Source organism: Octopus sinensis, linkage group LG14, assembly GCF_006345805.1.
Source record: "Octopus sinensis linkage group LG14, ASM634580v1, whole genome shotgun sequence".
NCBI classification, from domain to species: Eukaryota; Metazoa; Mollusca; class Cephalopoda; order Octopoda; family Octopodidae; genus Octopus; species Octopus sinensis.
The window spans coordinates 51,415,113-51,428,756 of NC_043010.1; the positions used below are offsets into that span (position 1 = coordinate 51,415,113).

General features: G+C 37.6%; 1 protein-coding gene across 6 annotated transcripts in view; it reads right to left on the reverse strand.

The window, feature by feature from the left end:
• Nucleotides 1–2,801: 2,801 nt before the first annotated feature.
• Nucleotides 2,802–13,644, reverse strand: part of LOC115219246 (YLP motif-containing protein 1) — a 96,795-nt gene continuing 85,952 nt past the window's right edge. For 3 of the 6 annotated variants that reach the window (XM_036509031.1, XM_029789394.2, XM_029789391.2), the window contains 3 exons: nucleotides 13,083–13,106; nucleotides 9,724–9,845; nucleotides 5,449–5,777 (listed from right to left, as the gene is read on the reverse strand). In XM_036509031.1, coding sequence (XP_036364924.1) covers nucleotides 5,631–5,777; nucleotides 9,724–9,845; nucleotides 13,083–13,106 — 293 coding nt within the window. In that variant the 3' untranslated portion in view covers nucleotides 5,449–5,630. Of the gene's footprint in view, nucleotides 4,146–5,448; nucleotides 5,778–9,723; nucleotides 9,846–13,082; nucleotides 13,107–13,644 lie in introns of those variants that run through there. The other 3 variants (XM_029789393.2, XR_003882296.2, XM_029789395.2) reach the window with 3 other exon arrangements.

The following is a 13,644-nucleotide window of genomic DNA, read 5'->3' on the forward strand; positions in this document are numbered from 1 at the left end:
TTGTTTGTCTCCTATATGTTTAGCCCCCTGTGGGCAATAAAGAAATATTCTTCTAGCCACTGCTCATTGACTCTTAACCAAATCCTGTAGTTTGCCTTCTCCACTACATCATCATCATCGTTTAACGTCCGTTTTCCATGCTAGCATGGGTTGGACGGTTCGACCGGGGTCTGGGAAGTCAGGAGGATGCACCAGGCTCCAGTCTGATCTGGTAGTGTTTCTACAGCTGGATGCCCTTCCTAATGCCAACCACTCCGTAAGTGTAGTGGGTGCTTTTTACGTGCCAGGGGAGGCTGGCATCAGCCACGTCAGATGGTGCTTTTTACGTGCCACCAGCACAGGTATCACAACTACAATTTCTATTTGATATTTATTTTGATGTTGATGTACTTGACTCAATAGGTGTCTTCAAGTACAGCAGGTCACGTGCCACCGGCACAGAAGCCAGTCAAGGCGGCGCTGGCACCGGCCACGTTCAGATGGTGCTTTTTATGTAGCTTCAAAATTTTGATGATGTGATTGTTTATTTTTAGAATGACATTGAAGAGTAGGTGTGATAGTTTGGATCTGGCAGGATTGAACATAAAACAGGTAGCATATTTGGGCCTGTTATGGCCAGTTTAAATGCTACAGGATTACGGTAAGGGCTTGCTGGCAGTTGAGTACAGACACTATGTCACCCACAACATAATCACAAGCCAATGAAAGAATTTCTATATGGTTGATTCAATGCCAGATTTAGCAACCAAATCTCCCTCAAGTTGCAACTTATTATGTAAAAAGATTATAAAAAAAAAGGAGGGGGAAACATTGAACAGTGCAATCGGGATTGTCATGGATGGAATGCCTTTGAGCACAGATTTGCTTGACTGATCAGGACTGCAACAATAACAGCTACAATAGCAACATGGATGAGCGTAATAAATATCTGTATCATGCTACTTGAACCTGAGGCAAAAGCATTTAAACTTTTAGCTTTCAAATTTCTCTATCAAATGTAATGCTTATTTATTCAAATAGTTTTGAATTAATCATGTGTTAACTTATATCTTTGATATTTCAATGATGCAATTGTTTATTTTTAGAATGACATTGTGAGATAGGTGTGAAAGGCCAGATCTGGCTGGTTTCAATACAAAACAGAATATCTGGGTTTAATATAGCAGGTTTAAACACCTCTTGATGTTCCAGCCAACTTAAACAGCAGTTTGGTGAGGGTAGAGAGAGAGAGAGGGAGGAAGACACAGTTCATTGCTGTAAGTAGTAGTAATACTATATAATTCACAAGTGTTTTTGAAACTTTTCATACTCAGCTGAAATACATACGTAGCTTTAGACAAGGTTTATAATGTCTGTCACATTTATATGCCAGACAGATTACATACATGAAAAGTCTTCAGTGATTACCCAAAAAAATTTCTGTGTAAGCCACAGCTCGTTAAAATCATTAGAGGCTGTAGGCTTATTAGCTAATGCCCAAATGTGATTAGGTAGGACAAAGAAATACAAGCAAAGAAGAAATTCCAGAGGAGCAACACTCCAGAAAGACTACACATAGGGGTTAGTGTAGGGACAAGGGAAACACTAGGCACAGTATAAATAACAACAGGAGGAGAGGTGAGTTGTGAGTACCCGAATGAAGGTAACATTAGACCAGTCTGCTGTTGTGAGGACCAGAAGCCATTGTAGTAGATATAGTAAAAAACCAAAAACAAAAGGGCAGGTGGAGAGGACACAGAACGCTTCTGTGTCAAAGGTTGGTATGTGCTGATGAGAAGCTTCAAACCAAAGATACTGAATAAAGGAACTGGTTTTGTTGGCTTTAAATTTTTCAGATTAGAGGCACAAGTACTGTGAATAAAACACTTGATAGATTTACTAGTAGACTGGTATTCTAATTCATGAGAGAGAGGGAGAGAGAGTGTGTGTGTGTGTGTTGTGTTGTTCTTATTTAGTTTCTGGGTGAGATTATTTTAAAGAACTGTTAAAGACGCTTTGTTTGAAATAATTGAAATCACGTAATCATCCCGGAGCAGGGCCGGGGTGACCATTTCACCTTCATTGTAATATTTTCATTTTTCATGTGTTAATTGTCCCCGCATGTGTGTTTGTTCCCTCTATGTCGGCCCCTTGTGGGTAATAAAAAAAATCATCTTATTTAGCATCTGGGCGAGACTTAACTAAACAGAACTATCATTACCAAATGTTACCTTTGTGGTTGTCAGATGCTCAACACTGAACAAAACAGATTTGAGGGGAATTTAACCCTTTAGTGTTTGCATTATTCTGCCAAAACTAATGCTTTTTTATCCACATTGTTTTGAACTAATTGTGCATTATCTTGTTGTGATGAGATTTTGATGAGGTAGCTGTTAATTTTTAAAATGACATTGTAGGGTTGGTGTGAGAGACCAGATATAGCCAGTTTGAACATAAAACAGGCAGAATACTTTTGGCCGGATATGGCTGGTTTAAATGCTAAAGGGTTAATCTAGTGAATAGTAACATTGATTATTTTATAATAGTCTTTTTCTTCTTTTTTTCAAAATAACAAGGGTACCATTTGATGGAGACTTGGCTGCTATTTCTTGTAGGTCTAGTGACCATCTGGTAGCTCCATCACTGCTTTGAGAATATGTGTGTGTGTGTGTGTGTACAGGGGTAAGATTGAGGGGCACTATTTCTCAACCACTTAACGTCAAGTATAGTAGGATCTACCACCTGAACTGATGTCAGTGGATGAAAAGAGAAAATAAAATTAGAAACATGGATGGAAAAAACAAAACAAAACATAACAAATCTTTTACAGGTATTGCTTAGGATTTTATATGGGTTTTAGACTGTGGTATACACTGCAAATGTAGGAGAACAGCATCAACAAAGGTTAACAGCAGCTGAATTCTCCTTATGAAAAATGGTACAATAATGACGATTTCTAAAAAACACATAAGATCACATTATTAGGGTATATAGTTAATTACACTGATAACCCTCTATGCTTTAATCCTTCAGCTTTCTGATTTATCTGTTGAACATAATGCTTATTTATTCACGCTGTTTTGAGTTAATTGTACATTATCTCAGCTACAAGATTTCGATGATGTGATTTCGTTTTTAGAAGGACACTGGAGGGAAGGTGTGAGAGGCCAGATCTGGCCAATTTGTACATAAAACAGGTAAGGACCAGTTTAAATACTGACTTCAAATTTTGGCGCAAGGCCAGCAATTCCAAGGGATTGGGGTAAGTCGATGACATGGAATCCAGTGCTAAACCGGTACTTACTTTAGCAACCCTGAAAGGGATGAAAGGCAAAGTCAACTTTGGTAGAATTTGAACTTAGAACTTAAGGACAGATAAAATGCCACTAAGCATTCTGCCCACCATGCTAACAATTCTGCTAGCTCACCACCTTGATCAGTTTAAATATTGAAAGGTTAAATATTTGGTTAGTATGTATTTGGTCAGTATACCACAATCAAAGTCAGATTTGAATCTAGAGCACAGATGGGTGTGACTGATATACCATTAATACCACAAATTGGCAAAATTGTTAGGGTATCAGACAAAACACCAAAACAATATCTATTCAGGTTCTTAACTTCCTGAGTTCAAACCCAGCTGACTTCAATTTTGTTTTTCATCCATTTGGGTTTAATAAATAAATTAGAGTACCAGTCCAGAATCGGGCAAAAAAATGCTTGGCAGTATTTGGTATTTTGTCCCGATTGCTCCTGCATGAGTGGTAAACTTGTCTATATCTAGTCAACAAGATGGTGTCTTGTAAGAAAATACTCAAAGAAAGGCATTAAGAAACCACCTCTGTGTTCTCATAAGAAAATTTTGTGACAAGCACATGGGATTTGTAAACTAAATCATCAGAGATTGTTTGTTGACCTGATGACATAAGAATGAAGAAAGAAAAATACCATTAGGTATTATTATATGTAGCACCGGACCGACTCCATTATCCACTGCCCTTGGAAATGATATATTAAATAACATAGGTGTGTGGTTGAGAAGTTTGCATCTCAACCATGTGGCTTAAAGTTCAATCTTACTGTTTGTGATTGGCTTGCAATCATTGCAGCTTGTTGACATTTCCTGTCAACAAATCATCTGCTATCTCTGTGCTTTTGAGATTCCTCTGGAATGAAAAAAATAAAAAAAACAAGAGTCCCTTACTTGAAAAACAGATAAGGGTTGTCAACAATGTTAGCTCAAAATTTACTCCTCTCAAAACCATGCTAACATGGAAAGCCAGAGATTTTAAACAAAATGAAAAAAATGGAAATGCTAGTCAATGGGTGAGGTTTGAAAAATCATGATCATTGTCAGATGTTCAATATAGCATTGGTAATTTAAATGCATTATCTACGACAATTCTACGCAGAAAAAGTCTGTCTTGAGCCTCCAGGCTCATGAAGCTGGAACTTATCGGGTTTCAAGGGATCTGACCGACTGAAATAAACCCCTGAATGGGAAGCCAGTCTATCATAGGGTTAACTCTACAGATATCACAGCTACACATACTCAGCTGAAAGGATTGGAGCAATGTGATATGAAGTGCCCTGCTCAGGGACACAGTGTGCCACTTGGTCTGAGAATTAAACTTACAACCCAGCAATCACGAGCCCAACATCCTAATCACTAGGCCACAGATTTTCACTCTTTATACACAAAAAAAGTTTCTTTCCACTAGTAATTTCCTCACACCTTCAATCCTATAAAAAATTTTTTTTTTCATTTGTAATTTTTCCAACCTATTTTATTTAATATTTTTACAAAATGTGTTTATTGAAATTAAATTATTGGAACAAGTATTCCTCTTTGTGCATGAATCTTCTCATTTTTACAGATAGACAATGAAATAGGCATGTATTATATACGGTTGCCATCACAAGGGCCAGTTCTTGTTGCAGTGTAGTGGGCCTTACTGGCCCCGAGAGCTATGCTAGCAGAGCACAAGTTCCTGGGAAGGCCTCCTATGCTGGACAGGTTAAAGGATAGAGGCCAAGTTTGCATAGGACCAACAACTCCACCTTGAAGAAAAATAAAAGTTACAGAAGCATCGATGACAATTTAAAAATCAATAGGATCCAGGAGAGGAAGTCTTTCCCTCAAGGAAACGTGATGCGATGCAGCAAAATCTGAAAAGACAAGCAGGGATCCAACAGAAAAAGGGAAAGAAGAGACAGCCCTGATTCAAAAACAGTGGAGAAAAGTTATTAAAGGCTTACACTCCTCAAGGGAGTGAAGGGCTTAAGTAAATAAAGTAATGTATAAGTTGGCTCTGAGACAGAACACAATTGACTTTAGCCAAAGATTGGAACTTTGAACAACATTTGCAATAGTCAATTACATAAATACCCAAACATTGCAGAGTAGGGGGGGGGAACAAAACAAAAAAAAAAACAACAGACAAATGAAAATAAAAACAACACTAAATATCCTCTTAAAAAGACATGAGATGATTTTTAATATGCAGAAGACAAATAAGTGTCTGGAAGTGTTGGGTGCTGATTGCGTTGTTTTTTTGTTATTTTAGGGTTTTTTTTTTTTTCATTGTTGTTGGTGGTGGTGGTGTTGTTGGAAATCATTGTAAAATGTTTAAATGTTGCAGTGTTACCTTCTAGATGTATTTGGTGCGGTTTAAGGCCCTATCAGCATAACTATCGTCAGTAATTTTGTCCCAGTCATGCTGAGTCTGGCCAACCACAAATCCCAGTTCTCGGCGGCGCAATTGTTGCTTACGTTCTTCCATATCGGCCCATCGTACCTGAAACAGAAAAACCACAGTTGAAACAACACTACAATATATATGTTTCATTATTACCCACAAGGGGCTAAACACAGAGGGGACAAACAAGGACAGACAGACAGATTAAGTCGATTATATCGACCCCAGTGCATAACTGGTACTTAATTTATTGACCCCGAAAGGATGAAAGGGCAAAGTCGACCTAGGCGGAATTTGAACTCAGCGACAGACGAAATACGGCTACGCATTTCGCCCGGCGTGCTAACGGTTCTGCCTATATATAAGTTACACAACTACCATCACCACTACTACTATTATTATTACTACTAGAACTACAAATGATGCAACGGCAGAAAAATGAAGTGCAGTGACACCAGAAAGGGAGGACAAGAGAGGAATGGAAACAGAGAAGAAAAAGTATTTGGCAAAGTTAAGAAAAGCATGCGAGAGTAAGACAAAGGGAGGTAGACTGAAATAGGGATTGTGGAGAAGTAGAGAGAGGCAGAAGGTGAAAAGGGACAGGGAAGTGAAAAATAGAAAAAGAGAGATGTCCTTCCTATTGCCAACCAAGCAAGGTAATATTTTTCTCACAGCAAGCCATGTTTTTCACAGGAGACTGGAAAGGACCAACAGTGATGCTCATTTGTAACCATCAGATGAGGGCATCAGGCTGTAGAAAATTTGCCACACAAATAGTGCTGCACATATGTGGCCATACTGGGGCACTGCCTTGAATTTTAGTCGAACAAATCAACTCCAGTGTTTATTTCTTTTCTGTTTAGTACTTATTCTATCACTCACTTTTGCCAAACCACTAAGTTATGGGAATGTAAACACACCTAGAAAGCAGTGGCAGCAGTGGTGGCAGACACACACACACACACATATACACAGTGGGCTTCTTTCAGTTTCCGTCTTCCAAATTCACAAGACTTTTGTTGGCCTGAGGCTACAGTAGAAAACACCTGCCCAAAGTGTCATGCGGTGGAACTGAACCCGGAACCATGTAGTTGGGAAGCAAACTTCAATGCCACATAGCCACATGTGTTGACATATAAGCACAAAATATGTAACATGCCAACACTGCCAGACTACCAGACGACTATTTGATGGAAGTGTATAAGACAGTTCCAGATCAGACCAATGTAGAGCTTAACTGGGTGGAAGGCCTAAGCATTTGAATCACTGTTACATTCAAGTGATTTGCCAATTCAAGCATAACTGATTGTAGATACTTAACAAAAATAGCAACAGCAATAGCAACTTTAATATAAAATCAAAACATTGAATAGAAAAAAGACAAAGGTAAGACAAATGCACATCTTCATGCAAGTTACTAATTGAAAAGATTAATTAATGAATGAATGGATAAATAGGAGGAAAGAGGAGAGAAATAAATAGAAGAAGCATAAAAGCTGGCAGGGTAGGACAATAATAGTAATCCTTTCTACTTATAGGCACACGGTCTGAAATTTGAGGGGAGGGGGATAGTCGATTACATCGACCCCAGTGTTTCACTGGTACTTAATTTATCAACCTCGGCAGAATTTGAACTCAGAATATAAAGAGGGGCAAAATACTGCTAAGCATTTTGCCCAGTGTGCCAGCTTGCCACCTTAATAATAATAATAATTATTATTATTATTATTATTTCAAATTTTTGCCACAAGGGCTGCTCAAGGAAAGCGGGGATGAGTTGATTTCATTGATCCCAGTGTTCAACTAGAACTTATTTTATTGCCATCGAAAGAATGAAAGACAAAGTCAACCTCGGAGGAATTTGAACTCAGAACGTAACGATAGGTAAAATACCACAAAGCATTTCGTCCAGCAATTTTGAGGGGAGGGAGGGGGTAACTTGATTATATCAATTCCCAGTACTCAACTGGTCCTTATTTTATTACTCCCAAAAGGATGAAAGGCAAAACTGATCTCAGTGAGATCTGAACTTAGAATGTAAACAGCCAGAAGAAATACAGCAAAGCATTTTTTCTGGTGCTCTAATGATTCTGCCAGCTTTCTGCCTTAATGGTTTCAAAGTTCCAATAAAAACCCAATAGTTCTAGGGAGAAGTGATTAGTTGATTGCTTGACTGATACTTTATTTTATAGACCCCGAAAGGATAAAAAGCAACATTGACCTCAGTGGTAGTTAAACTCAGAACATGAAGCAACAGAAAACATGCTGCTAAACATTTTGTTCGCTGCGCTAATGATTCTGTCAGCTTGTCACCTAGATCAATAATGATGATAATAATAATAATAATAACATTCCACTTAGCAAGCCAACAATGGAACCTCTGTGTGGTCACTTGAGCGGCTAGAAATATCAGCCAAATCACACTACCATCTAAGGACAAGAACACAAGTCAGTTAATGTAGTTGTAAATACACTATGGAACTCCACACCACTTTGTTTTTTGGTCATGGGTCTGTTTGATCAAGGTTGACCTTCTCATTGAGGTTCAATGTTAACCTGTACAAATTTGAGCATTCATACACACACACACACAAATTTATCAAGTCCATGTGATTACAGCTAATTAACAATGAAAACCAGGTATGACAATGATGATGATGAAGGCATGGCCTTAATGCAGTTGGCTTCTCTGACCTCAAACTAATATCGCCACCTAGATTTACAAGTGATGATGGCAATTCTTTTCAACTCTCAAATGGTTTCTAGCTTGCTTCCTCCTTGCAACAACCTACATCTGGTAATAAATTAATTGATGAGTGTGTGCCAAGTCTTGCAGTGCCTACAGTAACTTAATTACATACATCAATATATCACAATTGAAGAGTTGCTCTCCTTAGGAAAGGCACCCAGCTGTACAAAAATAAAACACTCTGCAATTGTGCTTACACTTTAGATAACTGACTCAAACATGCTGAGCCATTAGAAATAGCCAATGATGTGTGTATATGTTTATGAACATTTTCCAATTTAAAAAAAAAAAACTTTTATTACTTACTTTACAATAATTTGAAAAGCTGTTTATATTCTTTACAATCTCTTTATAATAACTGTTAAGAATTAATTTTTTATTTTCTAAAATATATTTTTAATAGTTTGTATATAATCTTATTTATGATTGTTTATAATTTTTAATTGTATACACTTTATATCATTATGTAATATTGTTTATCGTAGATATGGTGCAACCTTTTATGAGCAGTGGGCCACATGAGACATGACTAATTGTTAGGCAGGCTGCACAAATGAAAAAAAACCGAATTGAGGTATTTTGCTTTCAACGGCTTGTCATGTAGAAAGTTTTGAGCTGCAGTTTGTCTATGACTAGTTTATAATTTTAGAATAGTTTATTCTCATTTACCAATATTTTTGTTTCTCAGATATTTTTATTCTTTTGTTTTTACTTAAGTCATTTGACTGTGGCCATGCTGAAATACCACCTTAAAGGGTTTTAGTCAGAAAAATTGACCCCAGGACCTATTCATTGTAAGCCTAGTACTTATTCTATTGGTCTTTTTTGCTGAACTGCTAAGTTACTGGGGCATAAACACACCAGCATCAGTTGTCAAGTGATGGTGCAGGGACAATCAGACACACACACATATATATATATATATATATATATATATACACACACACACACACACTCACATACACAACAGGTTTCTTTCAGTTTCCATCTACCAAATCCACTCACAAGACTTTGGTCAGCCCGAGGCCATAGAAAAAGACACTTGCCCAAGGAGCTACAAAGTGGGACTGAAACCAGAACTATGTAGTTGGGAGTGCCAAAATATTTATAAATATTTTCAAGCCTTTTGAAAATTCATCTAACCATTGCTTACAAATATATAACTTAACGGCATATTGTTTTTTTTTCTCTCTTTTCAACAATATTTCTAGATTCAATTTATAAGTCATACTGAAGTGCACTGGAGGGTTTTTGAGGGTAGACAGAGGGAAAAGTTTTAAAAAAAAAAAGCCTTACTCGTTTTTTTCCTGGTATTGTTTGTCTTGTTCTGTAACCGTCCAGCTGAAGATAGTCATCCAGGCTGAATATAGGAGAGGCTGAACGTCGGCGCTTACCAAATCGAATTCCATCAAGTTTATCTTAGGAAGATACAAAAGACTTACCCATTACAAAAGTAAAGTCATTCTACTGATATGGAGGGAGTGGGGCCCTTTGCAATATAATTATATCATTGACTTTTATAAGCCCTGCAGTGTACAGATCAATGAAATGTGACAGAAACTGAGGTTTAAACAGCCACAGTGCAGGTAATCAATGGCCTTATGATCAGTAGTGTGTATATGTGTGTATATGTATGTATGTATGCATGCATGTGTGCATATCATTTAATAAACACAGGATTTAAATTTGGGTTGCAATATGTTTCATTCTCTAATAGTAATCAGATGAGCTGGTACAGCATGCTGTGTACAATCGTGTAATCTTTCAGGCTCAAAATAAACATAGATGCTTTCTGAGAAAGAATGAGAATAAAAAAAGGAGAAAAAGAAAAGTTTTGGAGTGGGATGGGAGGAGAATATGATTTGTGTCCCTTTGGAAACTAAATTATATGCATAAACTATCTTGTCACCACCTCTGTATCGTCTTTAAATTCCTTATAGCTAATATTAGCAATAGGATATCTATTCTTCCTCTTCCAATAAAATATTCGATAAGAATCTCCTACTATAACACCCTGGCAAAAAGTAGCTTCAAAGAGGAGATAATTTACATGCCTACAATAAAAAGAACAAAGCCTAAAATCTAGGAAGGCTAGATGACCACGACCTCCTTAAATGTTAAGACAAATACATTCCTAGCCTTGATAAATAAACATTTCCCAAACAGCCACAGGTATAAGAAAATTTTTAATAGGCATTCTGTGTAAGTTTCTTACAGATGCTGCTCCAACATGAAAAGCCATATTATACTTAAGTTACACCAGGTGCCCACTCAACCAAGCATGCATAGTAGCTCAGATATATATACAAAAGCTGAGGCTATCTCAGTTCTACAAAATAATAAACTGATAAGGAAAAATATACTGAAATATATGAAAGTGAGAGATGGCCAAAGAATGGAAGAACTACAGCAAAGAATACACTGAGTCAGCTGTTCTGATGACAATTACACAATTGGTTGATAAGACATCAAAATGCAGTCAATGTGTGTGTTTGGCTAATTTTAAAATATATATTTATCTCCGCTGGCTGTGATTAGGGTTGGCTAGAGTTGCAAATGTTGATACCTACATGGAGATTTAAATCATGTAGCTGAGTTTTGAGGCTGGCTAGGGATTTATTTGAGGGTCCTGCATCTGTAGTAGAAGACACTCACTCAAGGTGTCATACAGCACAGGCTGAACCGGAAAGCAATTGGCTGAAGAGTAGATGTAACTACACAGCCACATATAAATATTCTACATACAATGGATTTCCTGTAGTATTCATCTGCCAAATTCCATTGCAAAGTAGTGATTAACTTGTAGCTATAGCAGAAGGCACTTGCTCAAAGTGGGACTGAACCTGAAAGCAAGTGGCTGGAAAGTAAACTTTTCAACCAAACGGCTATACTCTTTTACTTGTTTCAGTCATTTGACTGTGGCCATGCTGGAGCACCGCCTTTCGTCAAGCAAATTGACCCCAGGACTTATTCTTTGTAAGCCTAGTACTTATTCTATCGGCCTCTTTTGCTGAAGTGCTAAGTTACGGGGACGTAAACACACCAGCATCGGTTGTCAAGTGATGTTGGGGGGGGGACAAACACATACATACAAATATACAACAGGCTTCTTTCAGTTTCCATCTACTTTGATAGCCTCTACTTTGACCCATACAAGCATGGGTCTGATTTTATCAAGGCAGATTTTCTGCAGCTGGATGAATCTTCCTATTGCCATCCTTCACCTGGTATAGCTTTCGCAGAATATTTACCACAATCATGCAATGTCAAGGCAAGGAAACACAAAAACACACGCACACACATATGAGGGCTTATGGCTTAGTGGTTAGGATGTTGCACTCACAATCTAGAGATCGCAATTTCAATTCCTAGACCAGGTGGTGCGTTGTGTTCTTGAGCAAATCACTTCATCTGTTGTTCTGCGATCATCTCGACATCTGACGTGCTACACCTTGCACCAGTTCAAGGCAACATTGATTTGATGGAAGGAGTGAGCTAATGTACGGCACATTCATTTTATCCCTATAAACAAATCATTTGTGCAGGTCTTTGACAGGTGAGTCCATCATATATATATATATATATATATATATATATAAACATATGCACCTGCACACACACACTCATACAGAGAATGGGCTTCTTTAACTTTCTATCTAACAAATCCACTGAGAAGGCTTTCATTAGCCTGTGGCTATAAAAGAAGATACAATGGGACTGAACCCATAACCGTGTGATTGAGAAGTAAACTTCTTAACCATTCAGCCACACCTGTGTGTGTGTGTGTCTGTGTGTTACATATGTAAAGAATGAAGTTCCAAATGGGAAATGGCCAATTACACAAGTCCTAATATAGTTATGTTGTTTAATTCCTGGTCAACTTTCACTGAACAAACCTATGGTCAAAAGCACTCCAGCCATGATCAACCAGTCCATTTTCATTTGATTGGGGTTTGATTTGAGGGATATCTGACTGCTACTTCTAGCAAGTCAACTGACCAAATAGAGGCTCCTGTTATTTTTAGCTTGTGTACTACAGATGACTCAAGAATGTAAAGTGATGCTTCTTTTTACTCCTATGGTAGGACATAAATACACTCAAAACACAGTGATGAACTCAGCTGCAAGTGATCTAGCTTTTCTCCTGAAGAATATCTAGAAAATATTTAGCTTTAATAAAATGCGTGTATTTGCCAAAAGTCAATGCTTAATGAATTAGCTATTATATTCCCGTTACAGGGGTAGTGGCATCTACTGATGGGTTTCTGTCCCATTGCTAATTTTTATTTTTTAATCCTCTCTTATCTGTTTACTCAAACTAACATATTTGAGGCCATAAGATGCATTTATTTTTTTCCCGCCAAAATAAAGTCTCCAAAAAAAAAAAAAAATCATCCCCTACATATATGCAAAATTGGGCCCTTGTAAGCTTTGATATGCCAAAAACATTGTTTTCCCTGTATAAGTGTTGCTGAAACTGGGGTGCATCAAATATGCCACCACAGACTGTACTCCTGAGTTTGAGACCAGAACACAAACACCAGAGTCGTTCTTCTCTATTTTTATCAGACCAAAGGCTGAGGCGAACTGGTTAAGATTTGAAGCACAGAAAAAGAAGCAGATGAGCAAATAAAACTATTACTAGTGTTCCTTACCCAGCACTTGGTCGTTTACTTGTCCTGTAAAATAAATAACAATAGGTGGTGAGCAAAACAAATAAATTATTTGAAAGGTTTTCTGCAGTAAATAAAGAATTAAATATCAAAAGTGAAAACCAGAATGCAAGATAAGTAATGAAGGTCTATATCAGTGGTTCCCAAAGTGGGTGGTACAGCCCGCCCTTCTGAGAGCAGTGAAAGGGGGGGGGGGTTGAAGAAAAGTTGGGTGCTAATTGGGGTGGCCAAAGGGGAGAAATGGATGTAAAAACAAAATAATAGGTTAATTAGGTTAAATTTTAATTGTGAAATACAGATGTTTAAATTTGCTGTAGAAAGTAATCTATGTTTGTGGTGGTCAGTTGGGGTGGGGTAGAAATAAGATTTGGGTGTCAAGGAGGCGGCAGCCTGTAAAAGTTTGGGAACCACTGGTCTGTATCAAGAAAAATCTATATAAGTTGCAAATGCAACTAAGTTCATATGCCGTAGAGGGATGTGAATTATAGCATTTCAGACAGGACCTTTATTAATGCTCAAAACATTTAGCATTTATGGCTTCCAT